Source organism: Sarcophilus harrisii, chromosome 2 (genome assembly GCF_902635505.1).
Source record: "Sarcophilus harrisii chromosome 2, mSarHar1.11, whole genome shotgun sequence".
NCBI classification, from domain to species: Eukaryota; Metazoa; Chordata; class Mammalia; order Dasyuromorphia; family Dasyuridae; genus Sarcophilus; species Sarcophilus harrisii.
This window is the reverse complement of record NC_045427.1, coordinates 326,500,300-326,517,692: the sequence shown is the minus strand read 5'-3', so window position 1 is coordinate 326,517,692 and position 17,393 is coordinate 326,500,300. Positions and strand designations below refer to the sequence as shown.

General features: G+C 36.6%; 1 protein-coding gene across 3 annotated transcripts in view; it reads left to right on the top strand.

Annotated features, from left to right (window-relative positions):
- ZFYVE26 (zinc finger FYVE-type containing 26) overlaps positions 1-10,029 on the top strand; it is an 82,936-nt gene extending 72,907 nt beyond the window's left edge. For all 3 annotated transcript variants that reach the window (XM_012548949.3, XM_031952786.1, XM_023503018.2), the window contains exons 40-42: positions 2,561-2,743; positions 4,299-4,343; positions 7,918-10,029. In XM_012548949.3, the coding sequence (XP_012404403.1) occupies positions 2,561-2,743; positions 4,299-4,343; positions 7,918-8,121 (432 nt within the window). In that variant the 3' untranslated portion in view covers positions 8,122-10,029. The remainder of the gene's footprint in view (positions 1-2,560; positions 2,744-4,298; positions 4,344-7,917) is intronic.
- The last annotated feature ends 7,364 nt before the right edge of the window (positions 10,030-17,393 follow it).

The window sequence follows — 17,393 nt, the reverse complement described above, 5'->3', positions numbered from 1 at the left end:
CTTACCCCCCCACCCCCTCCCCTAGATGGCAGGATGACCAGTAGATGTTAAATATATTAAAATATAACTTAGATACACAATAAGTATACATGACCAAAACGTTATTTTGCTGTACAAAAAGAATCAGACTCTGAAATATTGTACAATTAGCTTGTGAAGGAAATCAAAAATGCAGGTGTGCATAAATATAGGGATTGGGAATTCAATGTAATGGTTTTTAGTCATCTCCCAGAGTTCTTTTTCTGGGCATAGCTAGTTCAGTTCATTACTGCTCCCATTAGAAATGATTTGGTTGATCTCGTTGCTGAGGATGGCCTGGTCCATCAGAACTGATCATCATATAGTATTGTTGTTGAAGTATATAATGATCTCCTGGTCCTGCTCATTTCACTCAGCATCAGTTCGTGTAAGTCCATTGAAAACCTCTTAAAGCCCACTTAATATCTTTCTTCCCTCCATGCATTTCAAATCCAGCTAGACTACCCTGCTTGTGACTCCTTGGACATCTCCCATCTCTGTGCCTTTGCTTTCCCTCTCTTACCACCACCACCAGCATCCCTGGAGTGCTTTCCATCTTCACTTTTCTGCCGCCTGATTCCTCTGGTTTCCTTCAAGACTCAGCTTAAACCCCAACTTCTAAGGAAAATTTTTACTGATCTTCTTTCTTCCCACATTACTGATACCTTCCTTTTTTAGATTGTTTTCTATCTACTCTATCTATATCTTATATATATTTAGATATTTACATATTATCTCCTCTATTAGAATATGAGCTACTTAAAATTAAAGACCTCTTTTTTTGCCTTTCTTTGTATCTCTAGAGGTTAGCACAGTTCCTGACACATCATAATGGCTCAATCAGTGCTTGTTAGCTTTGTTGCCTGACCATCAACCAAATCAGCCCATTCTAACTCTGGCCAATTCTCACTCTGAGGAAAATTTTTCTTAATTCAAGCCTAAATCTACCTGTGTGCTACTTCTACTTATTATCCTTAGTTCTACCCTCCTTACAGATTAAGTCCAATCCCCCCTTCCTTCAGATATTTAAAAATTAGCTAGGTGTCAGCTGGGTGGTGCAATGGATAAAATGCCAGGCCTAAAGTCAGGAATACTCATCTTCCTAAGTTTAAATACAGTTTCAGATGTATTTAGGTGTGTAACCCTATTTCCTCATCTATAAAATGAGCTGGAGTAGATAATGGAAAATCACTTTAGTATCTTTGCCAAGAAAATCCCAAATGGGGTGACAAATGGGCTAGGAAAAAAATTTGACTAAACAATAACTCCCCCTTCAGACTAAACAGTCCTAAGTTTTTCCAGCCAGCCCTCCAATGTCAGGGACTTCATGTTTAACACCATTCTGATTGCTCTTTTCTGGATATGTCTTCTCTTGTCAGTGGCTATCCTCAAAAAATGGCTGAGTGCCTAGCACTCATCATAATAAATGAAGAGCTAGCATTTATATGACACGTTTAGGTCTGCAAAGCATTTTACATGGGGGAATCTCATTTGATTCTCACAATTCTTTGAGGGTAGATGCTATTAATATTCCTATTTTATAGAGAAGGAAACTGAGCTTGAGAGGTAAAGGATAAGTGACTTGCCCAGGTACACAAAACTCTGGCTATTGCTTCCTTCCTTCAAATGATATCCCTCCCTTAAAATAGGCTAAGATTACATTACCTTATTAGGCCACTTTGTAACACTATGGAAATTTATCTCTATTAATTTTCACTTTCTTACATTTTTAGCATTGTTATAGCCTATAAAGATCTTTTTGTATCCCTACTGACCTTCATCATATTAAATCTCCTTCTCAGCTTTGTGTCATGTACAGATTTGATTAAGCATGTTATCTATGTCTTCATCCAATGTAAAGAATTGCTCTGTGATGATAGAATACCATAACCTCTTAGACTCAGTGTTGGTTGGTTTTTTGGAATTGCTTATTTTTGCTTTCTTTTTTATTTTTTTTTGTTACAAAGAATGACTTGCCAAATAGGAGAAAAGAGAGTTATGTTCAGAAATGAACTGGAGACATAAAAACAAAATAGCAATAATTTTCATCTTAATATTTTATTCCAATTATGTGTCAAAATAATTTTAACCATTTTATTTTTTACCATATTGAGTTCCAAACTTTTTCCCACTCTTCTCTTCCCCCTCATTGAAATGGCAAGCATACAATTCAGTCATACAAAATATATTTCCATAGTAGTCATATTGTAAAAGAAAACACAAACTCCCCAAAAAAACCAAGAAAAATGAAGAATTTAAAAACAATGTTGTTAAATTTGTATTTAGATTCTGTCAATTTTTCTATAAAGGTAGATTTTTGCATTTTTTACATAGTTCCTTCAAAATTGTCTTGAATGTTTGTATTGCTGAGAATAGCTAAGTCATTCACAGTTGATCATTAAATAGTATTTGTATTTCTGTGTACAATATTCTGGTTAACTTTCTGGCTCACTTTACATCAGTCATATGAGTTTCTGAAAGCATTCTGCTTCTCTTTTCGTTCTTCCCATCCCAAATCCTTTACTGTCATTTTGTGCTCTAGGACTTCAAGCTGGATGCTCCTGCTACTTACTGTAAAGTCGCCCAGCAACTGGTGAAAAGAGAAAAATATAGTGAGATACGCCAACTACTCAAGTGTGTGAATGAGTCTGGTGTGGCAGCCAAGAGTGATGGTGATACTATCCTTCTTAGTTGCCTGGAGAAATTTGGGAGTATCCCATCCCAGGTAACATTCTTCCCCATTCTGCTCACTCACTTCCCTCTATAATATCTTAATGTCTTATTTTTTACTCTCTGCTCCCTTTGATGCCCTTGTTTCCCTACCCCTTTACAGTGAGGGCCTTTCTGTAATAGGACTCCTCCATGTAAAAACTACTATCTCCTAAGTAGAACTGGGATACCATTAGTTGCTCTCTTCTTGGGAACAATATTCTGCTAGTCTTATGCCTTGGTAACATTCCCCAATTTTATTTTAATCTGGTCCAGACAATCTGATTTGGGACTCCAGAATGGTTCACAAGTTTGATCTCTCTGTGGATTCTTTTAAGTTTTGTCCATGTATTTCCTAAAATGTTGCAACACTCTAGATATGACCTTAATATAGAAAAATAATACAAGACTATAACCTATCTTGTTCTGGACATCACGCCTCTTGCAATGTAGTACAAGCATCTATTAATTTTCAAACTGTCATACTACAGTTGCATTGGTTTTTTAAAGCTCTGAAAGAAGCCTCAAATCTGTATCTACTTTGGGTTTCTCCTGGAGATGTCCTTGCAGTCAGAGATGAGTTTTGCTGTCTTCCTGTGGTTCTAGAGAGGACAGCATCCTGGCAGTAGGCCTTCATGAAGAAAGTGGCTATTTTAATATGACTTTGTAAATGGTCATTTTTGTAGCCACAGACAATTCTGCTTTTCAAAACCAATAGGAATTTATTTTGTGATTAAATTCAAGGAGGCAACATAGTGTAGTCAGAAAGACCTAGGTTCAAGAGCTGCCTCTTACTCATTCCTGCTATGCCAAGCAAGACTTGTTATTACAGGCAACTCAACAAGGTACAGATGAATTGCCAATCAGCATCATTGGAGAAAGTTTCCATATATTATATTCTCACATTAATGAAATTATAGATCTGGATTAAATTACTTTAAAAGCCTAATCACACATCACAGCAAGAGTCCAAAGTTTCTGGATAGTCCAGGCCTTTTCTCGTCCACACTAGATTAAATTATACTGTTTCATTGTCTCTTGTGTCCTGGTTTTGATTTTATCCTTGGCAATTGATTGACTTTACATAAAGCAAGACATCAGGACAATACCCATTCTTAAGAACTGAAACTATTTCTTCTCTGTTGAAGAAATATGGCCTTCCTTGAGCCTTAAATTAGCAATTTCCCAAATTGATTCTATATAATAGTCTTTGTGGCATGATGGATAATCTTTTAGTTAAGATCCATTCTTTTTTTGTTTTTTAATTTCATTGATAAATATTATTTAAAGCATTTTTCCAGTATTGATCTTCTTGTTGGGAAAGTTTCATTCATGAACACTAAATACAGTTTTCTTAGAAACCATTTCTTTTTCCTTTATCTCCCAAGTTACCCAGAATTGATTACCAATTGATTTTCTTTTAGCTCCCCATATATTTGAATCTGTTTTAGGAAAGAAGAGCTAGAAGGCATTCTCAATCTCATTGTCAGAATTGCTTAGCTGAACAAGAAACAAACTCTCTTCCTTTACCCACTCCCACCTTATGTTATCTGTATTTTTCTTCTTCACAGGAGTTAGATGGTCTAATCCAAGCAATACACAGTGATGACAACAAGGTGAGCAGAAAGTCCCCGACTCTCCATATCCCTCTAGATGGAATCATCTTTAAAACCAAGTTTTCTGAATTTCTGATCTAAATTGGTTAGAAGCACTTTAAGCTCAGTGTTGTCTCCTTTACCCCTATCATAGCATGATAGAACTAGAAAGTTCCTTAGCTGCCCCATCCAACTCCAGCTTTTACATCTGAAGAAACTGATGCTCAAAGCGAATTCGTTTCTGATTGCGGGTGATCTTGTACTCTTCCATCTTCCTGTATATGTGTCCTTGTCACCCTCTCATTTAGCTCTGTTAGTTAGGTCATGCTGTGGGGAGAGGCCATGTCTTCACTACATAAGACAGCCTTCTTCTGCCTCCTAGAGAGCTAAAAACTCTCTAAACTATTCCTAATCTTATTTTTCATATTGAGACCTATTTCTGGGAAGCTTTCTTTAGTCACTCAGTCAGCTAATTTTATTTAGTTACCAGAATCCTGTGCTTCTTTACTAAGAAATGGACACAAAAGAAAACTTCTGCCTTCATCCATTGCTCAATACCTTCTGGCTACTCCTCATTCCCTAAAACAGCTTCCTTCCCCTAAGGATATTGGGGAGGAGTATGAAATAGTCAGAAATTAAGATTTTTTTTCTTCTTGGTCAGTGTGGAGTGGGTATCTATTTGTTCAGGTACTGGAGAACTCTTGGTACTAATAAGGCTTTTCCCAGAGATCTTCATGACTATTAAGGAAGTAAGCCAGGTTTGTCCTGCATTGGCAAACAGCACATACTGTCTTGACTTAGTTTATCCATGTGTCCTTTGTGATCAAAATTGGGTGTTCAAAGAATTGCTCCCTGACCTCAACTCTGATCAGGATGATGTTACAGGTGACTTACAGAATATTTTCCTGTCAAAGAATGTTCAATATTCCATCTTATCCCCTTAACATCCTGGTGAAATAAAGAAAAATTGTATTTTAATTCATTTTATTAAGTTGAGGAGATGGGATTGCGTAGAGATGGAGGAGGTTGCTGTGCATATCTAGAATAGTCAGAACTAGAACTAGAACTATGTTGTGCTATACTATGCTATTCCTTCATTCCCTGCCTTCCAGTTCTTTTTCATTTTACACAGGCTCTTGATAGATCCATCGAGGGCATACGCTTTTGAAATGTATAAAATAAATCTGGACAACTCTCATAGTTTTTGATCATTGTTCTTCACATTAACCCTTAGAAAATAATTTGCTCATGAACAGGGGCATTGTGATAATTAATACATATTGAATACTCAGGTAGCAATGATCCTAGACATCAAGGAACCAGACTTTGGAGAAAAAGGCTTTTTTTATCTTGGGAATTTTATTTGCACTGCTTTTTTAAAATGTAATTATTTCTTTAAAACATAAATACAAAATAGGAGGAAAAAAACAGTAGAAAAAGAAAAAAAAATGTTATGTACACAGCAGAACCTAAGAGAGAATTCAGAATATGTAACAACAAATTTCCATTTCAAGAAAACATATGTAATAATGGAATAGTTTGCATTCAGAATTGTCCATCTTTTCTTTGTTTTCTCGTAGGTTTTTTGTTGTTGTTCTCTGCTATGCACTTTTTACTTTATTCTTTTTTTTCCCTTTCCTCTATCCCACTTCTCTTATTTATCTATACGCATACACACACACACAGTTCTACATATGTGTATATAAATTCCTCTGATAGTACACATATATACATATCTCTCTATAGTTGTGTTGTGTTTATTTGTCCTCTGTTTCTCTGAAAGTAGATGACATCATCCCTCTTAGGTCCAAGTCTTTCCATACTTTTCGAAATCCACTAACTCATCATATCCTATGCCACAACAATTTTCTAGCCTTATACTATAGTTGAATAGTCTAAAACAATGTTAATATGGCTAATATATAGAGTTCTCTCTCTTGATTGAATCTTCTTTAACTTTGACTTTGTCCAAGTTCAGTGACTACTACCCCTACTTTTTTTCCTAATAAATTCTACTCCTGATTATTCTTGTGTTTGTGTGTGTATCTCTTGTTTCCTATCCTATCCCTAGAGAAATCTGCTTTATTTCTACCAGCTAGCTTGCTTTACTATCACTCAACCGCCCCCTCTCCAAGGATCTCTCCCTTATCCTCTCTCCCTCACCTTTTCCCTCCTTCTTTATCCTATTCCCATTTATCTATACACCCCCTCTTATTTGTAGATTTTAGAGAGTTTTATCATTCCCAATCTGAGTAGGATTTCAGAAGTATCAGGCCTTCTCCCCTAATTCCTCTGTGTCAGTTCTTGTTCCCACACTTCATTCATACAACATAATTACTGTGTTTACCTTTTCCTACATGTTTTACTTTTAATAATCACATCATATTCAGCTCTACCCCAGTGTTGTTTTTTTTTTTTTTTTTTTTTTTGCATTACCGAATTACTAATGATAATCTTAGACATGGTTTATATTTCCATGTATAAAACAATTTGTCCTTATTGAGTCCCTTGAAATTAATCTTTGATGTTTACTGGATATTTCTCCTGGTTCTTATATGTCGGATTTTCTAGTTTTTTGGTTGTCTTGTTTGTTTGTTTGTTTGTTTGTTGCCACAGAAGTCTGAAAATCTGGCAGTTTGTTGAATGTCCTTTTTTAGAAAAAAATTCAGGATTATACTTAATTTGCTGGATATAATATTTCTTACTACAATTCTAGTTCTTTTGATCTTCAGTATATAGTATTCCAAGACTTGCGGCCTTTTATTGTAGCTTCTGTTAGGTCTCATGATTCTCACTGTAGCTCCAGCATATTTGAATTGGATATTTTTTTGTTATTATGTATGAAATTTTTTTCTTCAATCTGTGGGTTTCAAAATTTAGCAATGATATTCCTATAGGTCTTCCTCCTAAGATCTCTTTCAGGTAGAGATTAGTGGATTTTTTTCTTTTTCTAAATTCCCCTCTTGTTCTAACACTTCAGGACAATATTCTTTAATTATTTCCTGTGTTATTGTATCCAGATTGTGTTTTTAGTCTTACCTTTCAGGTAATCCAATTATACTTACATTTTCTCTTTTTAATCTATTCTCCAGATCTGTTGGGGTTTTTTGTTTTGTTTTTTTTTATAACAGATTTCTCACATTCTCTTCTATCTTTTCATTCTTTTTATTTTGTTTTATTATTTCTTGGTCTCTTTCAACTTAACTGGCTTCCCCCTGCCCAAATCTAATTTTGAAAGATTCGCTTTTTTCCTTAAGGCCCTGAATCTGCATTTCTAGTTGGTTGACTTTCTTTTCATAATCTTATTTTTCTTTTTGTATTGCTTTTAATATATGTTTAAAATGTTTTGACATTAACAGATGTAATTCTAGAAGACTGCTAATATGTTAAATCATTAGCATTCCAAAAAAAGTGAGCCAATCTAGGAATCTAGTAATTCTTGAGGTCAGAACAGATAAATAACCTTGGAGAAAAAGGACACCAAAGCTTCTTCCTATTTACAGATTCTTTTGATTTATTAAACAAAACTCCATACTGCCCCCCTGATCTTACTAATGGACTCCCCTTTTCTCCTTCCTGCACACATGACTTCAAGGTTCTGGCCTATCTGATGTGCAGCAAGCTGCGTTCTGCTTACCTGATAGCAGTGAAGCAAGAGTACTCCCGGGCCATGGACCTCGTCCGGCAGGTGCAGCAGGCCGCACAGAGCAGCGGGGATAAAGTGGTCCAGGAGATCTGTGGCCAGTGGCTTCTCAACTCCCGCACAAGGTGTCCCCATGGCTTCAGTTCCAGGAAGTGACTGCTGGGCAGCTCAGAAACTCAGTAGCGAAGAACAGGAGTCATGCTTTGTTCATATTCCCAAATGTCAATTTGGGAATTCCCAATTGTCAATTCCCAAAATGGGGGCACTGTCCCCAGTTTTAAATGAGTGGAATTGAAAGCCTGCTCGCCCTCTTTACAAAGGACAGGTCTCTTCACACAAGTGCCATGTGTCTGTGGGTGTGGGTGTCCTGACAGCCACTTCTTTCTACCTCACATTTTGTGTGTGTGTGTGTGTGTGTGTGTGTGTACATGTGCGCGTGCCTAGGCTTTTTTGAACAAACTAAACTCTCTTCCAGTGAGAAGAGGCACTTTAATTTTTGCCTTTTTGCCCTTGAAACTCTCCTTGTGTACTTTAGTTCTTAACTTAGTACATTCTGTTTGTACACAGTCTCCCCAGTGCAGAAATTTTTTGTATTGTCTCAACTACAATGATTTTACAGAGGATTACAAAGCACTGCAAGAAAGTTTACTCTGTTTCCCTTCCAATCCTTCTATAAAATTCAGAGACTTATTTTTGAGGATCATGTTTATTGTGAAATGAAATTGATTTTTCCCCATAGAATGCTTTTCTCCCATGAGCACAAGTTAACATAAAACTTTGGAAGTTCATGAAGTAGGAAATGGGTTCTCATGGTTTTTAGAAATGAGAATTGTGGCAGGGAATGTCAGTATCCAGATGCCACTTATCTGTCTAACAGTCCATGATGTGGGCAGAAAGTACATATCACTGCTAAGCCAGCATACTAGAAAGGAAACAAACTCTTTTTATAAGATGTAGTGCTAAGTTTAAAAGCACAGTACTGCCTTTTACCAATTGGGGATTACCAGTTCTAAGGGAAAAAGGAATACATAGGCCTTTGTGTGTAAAATATCTTTACAGCAAGGATGATTGGTTAAGAGATCACCATCCCCCTCTTAGAATAGAAGAAGTAAAACAACAGCCTAGATTTGAACATCTACTCTAACTAAATAGAATAACTTTTCATTGCTGATGCCAGAAAATGCAGTTTTGCCTCTTCAAATAGGCTTGGGAAGCTATGTGGACTGAGGCCTCCCTTTTTCCTCCTGTTTCCCCGGCATCTCTTCAAGATCAAGGTCTGGGGTACTCTAAACATTACAGAGATTGCCTGTATCTTCTCTATATTATAACAGTGAAAATACTCAAGGACTTGTAAACAAAAGAATTTATTTCTTTTTGAGCCTATGGGGAAAAAGAAAAAGGAGAAAGAAAAGGGAAAAGATAGGGGAAAATCACTTAGTACAAAGCTGCTGCTCTTTTGATAGATTCCAAACAAAAATGTGGCTGCTGTAAATAGAGCTATGGTACTTACTGACTTGAGTCTAAAAATGGCTTATCAGTCAAGACTATCCATCTTTCAGCTCCTAGAGAGGCTTCTTGCAATTTGGAACTTAATCTAATCATCTCATTTGATGCAGAGTTCAATGCAGGGGATCCTCCACACTCATGTGGATGTAGTGCTTGGAGGATCTATTTGTTTCCTTCTATCTAGTGAGAAGTCCAGAGGAAATGTTGGATCCTCTTTGGGAAAAGCTTAAAGTGTATAAGCAGCTTTTCCTTCCTTTTGTCAAAGAGTGAACTCTTTCCATGGGGCCAGTGGTATATCTCTAGAGATATTTCTGTCTCCTTCAAATTCTTTCCTCTTTGCACTGAGCCATATGCACTTTATACTAATGGGTTACAAATTTTTCAGTCCAATTCTGGGTTTTAAACTCACAGTGTTGCCCTCTCATGATTTAAAGCAGATGGTGGGTGGTCCGATATGTAAAGATTTTTGAGCATGATGCTGGGATCTCTAATGAGAAAATATGTTCTCGGGTATTGTGTTTTTACAAACTAATCATAATAAAGTGTCTGTCCTACAAACTCTTCTGCTTCTGCTGTGTCTTCCTGCTCTCTTTTTCCTTCTACTTCGCATATTTCTTCCTTGTATGCATGGAAGAGGTCAGGTGAACTTTGACTCTCATTAAATAATTCTTCTTATAGAATGTTAAATGCAGAAAGAAAATTAGGAATCACTTCCTCCAAAGTCACTGAGCTGGTTATCATTATGGAATCAAATCTCCTGATCTCTATGTCAGTATTCTTTCTACTGTACCATTGTGCCTTCCATGATTAATACCTGTTCCATTATGTGTGACGGCACCCAGGTGATACACTGGCTCCACACTGGCACTCTTAGCTGTCTCTTACTAGCCAGACCCCAAACTCAGATAACCCAAGGGCAGCCTCTGAAGCTGGCTGGATGCCAGCCTCTTGAAGGTCACCTACTGTCATATAGATTCTGGATTGTTTCAGTGTTTGGAATTTTGTTAAGAAGCTTATAGAGGCTAATGCATATTTACAAATCTTGAGAGATTAGCTTAAGTTCTTTGATAACAAGCTTCAAAACTATAGAGATGACTAACAAAGAAAGAAAATATTTAGATCACAGATGACTGCAGAATCAATTGAACAGGGTATTGTGTTGTTACAAAATGTTAAAATCTATAGCAATGAAGAGAAGCATACATACAGAATGATAGGTACTATTAACCCTGTAAATGCAGTATATCAGCCTAGTTCCTTGGAACCAGTGATCCACTCACAGCCTACCCAAACTACCTTACCTTCAAAACCTGCTCAGTTATGTAGCAGCAAAGATTAGTTCTGTGATGCAAATTAATTCCAACAAAGCAGCACTTCCCTAAAGCACTTGAGAAATCTGCCTCAGTCTTGACACAGCAATTTTTGGGAACAATTTTAAATGCCCCAATAGCAGATTTTCTTATTCTACATCTGGTAGAATAAGTTATGTTGACCTCTGACTCCAGGATGACTAACAGTATGGCTCTGTCAAAAAGCAAAAGAACATACATCACGTGTCTGATTATTAGACTAGAAACAGATATTAGCAAGGTAGCTCTTCCAACATTTATTTTCAAAGGAATGCTGACTTTTTCACCGATCTGGATTTGTTTGTGAGCGTCAGTGATAAAAAGGACCAGATAATATAGGTCAAACAATGTTGTCTTTATACCTTCTAAGCAGGAAGGATAGGAACGGTTTCTGAAAAGATTTACATTTTAGATGAGGTCTTTCAGGGCTATTGTACACTGTCCATGGAGACAGAATAGCAGAGGCCAAATCAGAAGGTCCTGTGCTTGGGACTTCCAAAAACTAATGTTTGTAGCAGAACAGTTTTCCCAATCATCCATATCAGCGTTTTATGCCAAAGTTGCTTTAGCAAGAGGATCTATTTCAGTACACATATAGAAGTCCAAATTCTTGGAAATGTGTTGTCTCATCTAGTTTATGATGAGCTTTGTATTCCTATCTCTCCTTGTGGCTATGTCTTGTGCCTTCAGTGAAGCTGGGAAGAGAATGAAGTATTAACAGCTCCAAGACCAGCTATAGCACAAACACCATCCTCTACAAAAATGCCTTTCTATGGGGACAAAAAGCACTGATCACAGCTGAAATTTTCCCTCCAAATTTTAAGAAATCTCTAGGTTGATTAAAGGAGAATGAGATGCTGCCATGAACAGAAACAGGAAACGGGAAAGATCTTTACAGATAAGATGCCTATAAGCAAGAAAGTAAGACAAAGTGTACAAGTTATGCAGCTTCTGGAAGGATGTCAATTACAACTTAAAAATCAAAGCTATTGACGCAGCAATGACAACAAACAAACAAGCAAAAGAAAACAGACTAAAAAACAAAGCTGAATCTTGAGAGAGGAAGAAGTCCAGTGGGAAACCAGATTATTCTATGAAGATAGAAGAGTTTTGGGTCTATGATAAACCAGCTTGGTGCAAGTGAACATTAAGCTTCAAAGGAACTAGGAGTGTTTGTCCCAAAAGTCTGGGGATAAAGGGGGATGACGGGGAGGGGCTATCATAATGATATAAGTGCAATTACCCAAAAGGAAAGGCTCTCAGCAGGGAGTCTTTTTTTTTTTTTTTTTTTTTTTTTTTTTTTTTTTGCTGTGGTTCCTATCTCCGGGATACTGAACTTACTGATGTAGATGAAAAATTAAAACAAGAGTTTTCTCTTTTTTTGGTGTCAATCACTAGATCTTGACTTTTGTTCCAAGGTTTAGGATGTGAAACATTTCTGGATACAGGGTTCAAGCTTTATGTGTGCTGCACACAAACTAGTTCCACTGCTCAGGTTCAAAATATCTCACATACCCCTACTTCCATATATAAACACACACACACATAATAAAAATCACTTGTCCCTGACATCTGTAGAGATTCCTGTGACTGGATGCACAGTTTATTAGAAAATCACTTAGCAAACTATAAAATCGTGTTTTGGCATTTCCTCTAACTCAAAGTAACTTTTCTTTTTATATTGAACTTTTGAATTATAGCTAACCGTGCTTATACTTTTAATTCTATTATATTTGGCATGTTAAGGCTTCATCAAATTATTTTTCAAACTTAAAAAAAATAAGCCTAAGTATTATGTGTTCTCAAAATTAGCAGTGAAGGGCTATCATGAATAAAATATCTTTTCCTGTTTTGTCTTTTAAAGATTCTTTTAAAAATTACAAATGAAGTATTTTTAAATGCTGTGGGTGTGTGTTTTGAAGATTTTTTAAAGAATTGCAAGTGAAGTATTTTTTAAATGCTGTGTGTGTGTGTGTGTGTGTGTGTGTGTGTGTGTTTGTATGGTTGCGCAGTGTTTCTTTCATAGTAGTGCTGACCAAAAATATTGGTATGGATCTTTAAAAAACAAAATTAAGGTCATATTTTAAACTCAGCAGAAATATTCTTCATCTCCTTTTAGTTTTAAAGTTTGCTGCACAGTACTCAATCCAGAAACAGTAGGCACAGTGTTGCTGCTGAATTTATTCACACATACACACAATGTCTGTCTGTCTCTTTCTGTCTCTCTCTCTCTGCTTCTCTGTCTCTCTCTTTCTCTGTCTCTAACTAAATCTCCCTCCCTTTTTCTCTACTTCAAAGACGATTGAGTTACCTTCGTCAGAAAAGGCCATTTTGCTATAAAACTTCATACTCCTTGATTCATCAATACCACTACTATGTCTGTATCCCAAAGATATTTTTAAAAAGGAAAAGGCATGTAAATGTACAAAAATATTTATAACAGTTCTTGTTGAAGGTAAAGAATTGAATGAGGGAATGTCTCAATTAGGGAATGATTGAACAAGTTGTGGTATATGATTGTGATGAAATGCTATTGTGCTTGCCTTAAGGGATGATAAGCAGCAGAATACTTTCAGAAAACCATGGGAAGACTTACATGAACTGATGTAAAGTGAAATGAGCAGAACCAGGAGAACATTGTACATAGTAACAGCAATATTAAACTATGAATGACTTAACCTATTCTCAACAATACAGAGATGCAAGGTAGTTCAAAAAGACTTATGATGAAAAATGCTATTTCTCTCCAGAGAAAGAACTGATGGTGTCTGAAGGCAGATTGAAACATAATTTTTTTTTTTGGTCTGTTTTCTTTTACAGCATGGCTAACATGGAAATTCTTTGCATGACTGTACATCCATAATCTGTATCACATTGATTGGCTTCTCAAAAGGGAAGAGAAGAGATGGAAAGAGAATGATTTTGGAATTCAAAATCTTTAAAAACAAATTTTAAAAATTTTTGTTTATACATAATTAAGAAAAAATAAAAATTAAATGTTAAGACCCTTTTTAAAAAAATGTTCATAACTGCTTAGTAAGATCATAGGGTTTTGAGCTAGAAGAAATCCCAGAAACCATTTTCTCTAATCTTTACAGTTTAGAGATACAGAAACTAAGGATCCTAGAAAGATTAAGTAATGTTCATGGTCTCATAGTAAATTCTCTGACTCCTGTTCCACTACACCATAGCAACTTGGGAAGAACTGATAACCAAATGAAGTAAGGATAAGTTGGAAAACAGCACACACGAGTGCTACAACAATGTAAATGGGAAGAACACCAAGAGAAAATGAAACTGGTGTATGATTAAACTTGGTCCCAAAGACTAAATGAGAGAATTCATCTCCTTCCCTTCTTTTGCTGGGAAGGAAGACTAACAGATTAGATGTAGAATAATACATGTTTTTTGTTGGACTTAGCTGATGTATTAGTCTGTTGCTTCTGTCCTAGTCTTTAAAAAAAAAAAAAAATGTTACAATAAATGACTCTCTGGAGAGGGGAGAGAAAGTAGATATGTTTGGAAATGAAAAAAAAAAAAGCTATCCATTTTTTAAATCCATCAGAGGGGAGGAAGATAAAAGCACAAAAGCTGAATCTAGGTCAGACATCTTGTGATACTTAGAAACTTGAGAAACTCAAAGGTAACTTAAGTCCCTGTTTGGACATTTATCACACTCCCCACAGCATCAATTCCACACCATTTCTTCTCTCAAACCCCTTCCATCAGTTCTCCCTCTCAACAAAGGTATCATCTCACATTTCACAGAAAAACTTGAGGCTATCTCTTGCAAACCTTCTTTTCTCCAACTCTCAATTCACAAATGACTTCAATCTTTAGGCTCTCCACCTTCACTCAATTCTCAGAAAGAAGATGCCTTCTTGGCCAGTGCCAGTTCCCCTCCTCACCCCTAATTCCATCCCAGGAGTCTCCTCCCCATCCTGAATACTTACCCCTCACTGGCTCTCCAGAACACCTCACTTAAAAATTTTCCAAAAAAAAAAAATAACAAAATAAAAACTTTCCTACCAATCTTTAAAAAAATCCTCAATTTCCTTTGCTGCTACCAAAATCATATTTCTAAAGAAAAAGTCTAATATTGATCCTATCCTCAAAAAGCTCCTGGGATTCCCTATTGTCCCAAAATAAAAAAATAAACTCCTCTGGTATTAAAACTCCTTTACCATCTGCCTTCAGCCTATTGTTCAGGATTGATTAACAACTAAATTTGTGTCTACTGGCTATTCCTGATACATCATGTTCCATGTCTTTTTTTCATACCTTTGTAACAGGCTATCCACTATGCTTGAAATTCATTCCCTTCTCAATTCCACTCTTAGGATCTCTTAACTCCTTTTGAAGACCTACTTAAATGTCACCCACCTACATATGGCTTTTCCTGGTTAGGATCTTTCCCCACCCTTTACCTGTTCTCCCCCTTTCCCTCATGTAGAGGTGCACGTGTGCACACACACACACACACACACACACACACTACTTAGGGTTTCCTTTGCATATATTTTTATATTTTGTACCCCAGGTGAACATAACTTACTTGAACATAGGAACTATTTTGCCTTTTTTAATCACAGTGCCCAGCACATAGTAGGTGTTTGCTTGCTTGTTTGATATCCCCTATTAGTGAGTTTACTTTAGAAATAAGAAACTGTATCTCTGTTTCTGTCTTTCTCTCTATTTCTGACTCTTTCATTCTCTTTCCACACTCTCAATGATCTGATCAGCTTCTACAGGTCCAACTATCATATCACATAGGTTATTCCCAAATCTATGTCTAGCCCTCCTCATCTATTTTCCTGATCTTCAAAACTTCATTTCTAATTGCCAGCTAAATATCTCCATTCAATTAGCATCTTAAACACATGTCCAAAGTCTAACTCATTGTCTGTCTTAGAAAGATTCTGAAGATACCAGACACTGAGGCTCTTTCTCAATCTCAACTGCCAAGCGTTCAACTCTACTGCAGAGAGCACGACTCCATTGAGCTGGGCCACACTGTTCAATTGTCAGATGGATACTTTCCAAAAAAATTTTTAAGGAAGAACTCACACAAGGCAAGCACTCAAGGTGGTCAAAAAAGCGATACAAGGTCGCTCTCAAGGTATCTCTTAACTTTAGATTATATGACTTGGAAGACACTGGCACAGAACTGCCCAGCACGGCGTGCCCTCATCAGAGAAGATCTTGTGCTCTATGAGCAAAGTAGAATTGAGATAGCTGAGAAGGAACAGGAACTGATGCACAAAATTAGAGAGTCCGGGAAATGTTATTCACATGGACTATTTGTGCCCAAACAGTGACAGAGCATTCCAAGCTCATACTGATCTCATCAGCCATACGTGGACCCACTGTGACTTGATTCTATCATAATGTTATTTTGGTCCTCTTCCAGAACAAAGGACAACAACCAACCAATCTTGCCCCAAGCTCATTCCTCCATCCAACTGCTTTGTTGTCTAACCCTGCCACAATTTAACTCAAACTATCTTTCGAGAAACCCCGACACAAATTACAACATGTTTTTATTTCCAACTTTGAAGTTGGGAAAATAGGGCAGGCAGAGAAACTGTCAGCTTCCAGGATTGGATGCTGTGTGAGAATCTGTGTAAACCTGAAATTACATTCCCAAGTGACACATCCTTTTATACAACTGCCCCAGCTGGGTGATAAGGTAGGTGATTTAGAGCAAAGCTTCTTAAATTGTGAGTTGCAACATCAGTTAGGGTCTCACAACTGAATATAGGAGGATCACATAATTATTATTTATTATCAGTAAATGTTTGATTTGTATGCTAATTTTATATACCTATGTACCTGGAGTTATGTAAAAATTTCTCAAGGAAAAAAGGGATTGCGAGTAGAAAACATTTAATAAGTCTTGGGTTTTACTGGGTCTAGGATCCAGATTTGAATTTAAATTCAGCCTCTGATACTTACTAGCTATGTATCTTTGGGCAAGTCCCTTAAATTTCTATTTGTCTCAGTTTCTTCAACTGTAAAATGGAAGTAATAATAGTAACTACCTCCCAAGAATGTTATGAGAATCAAATAAGATAATATTTATAGAGCATTTAGCACCATGTCTGACATATGGTAGGTACTTTTTGAATGTTTTTTTAAGTCATTTTTCAGTCATGTTTAACCCTTTGTGACCTACATTTGGGATTTTCTTAGCAAAGATATTGTAGTGGTTTGCCATTTACTTCTCTAATTCATTCTACAGGTGAAGAAACTGAGGCAAACAGGGTTAAGTGATTTCCCAGGGTTACACTGTTAAAACTGTCTGAGGCCAGATTTCAACATTTTCCCAACTCCAGGTCTGCACTTTATCTAGTTGTCCCCAAAATGAATGCTAATTTCTTGTTGCTGCTGCTGCTGCTGTTGTTATGGTTTTTATCATCTGCACTAACCTACAGGCCTGACCATATCCCTCTCACTGAAAAACATTCAGTGGCCAATTATTGCATCAAGGATAAAATACAAACCTCTGACACTTAAAGCCCTCTACAATCTTGCTGTGTCCTACCTTTGTGAACTTATAATAGCTAGTAATAA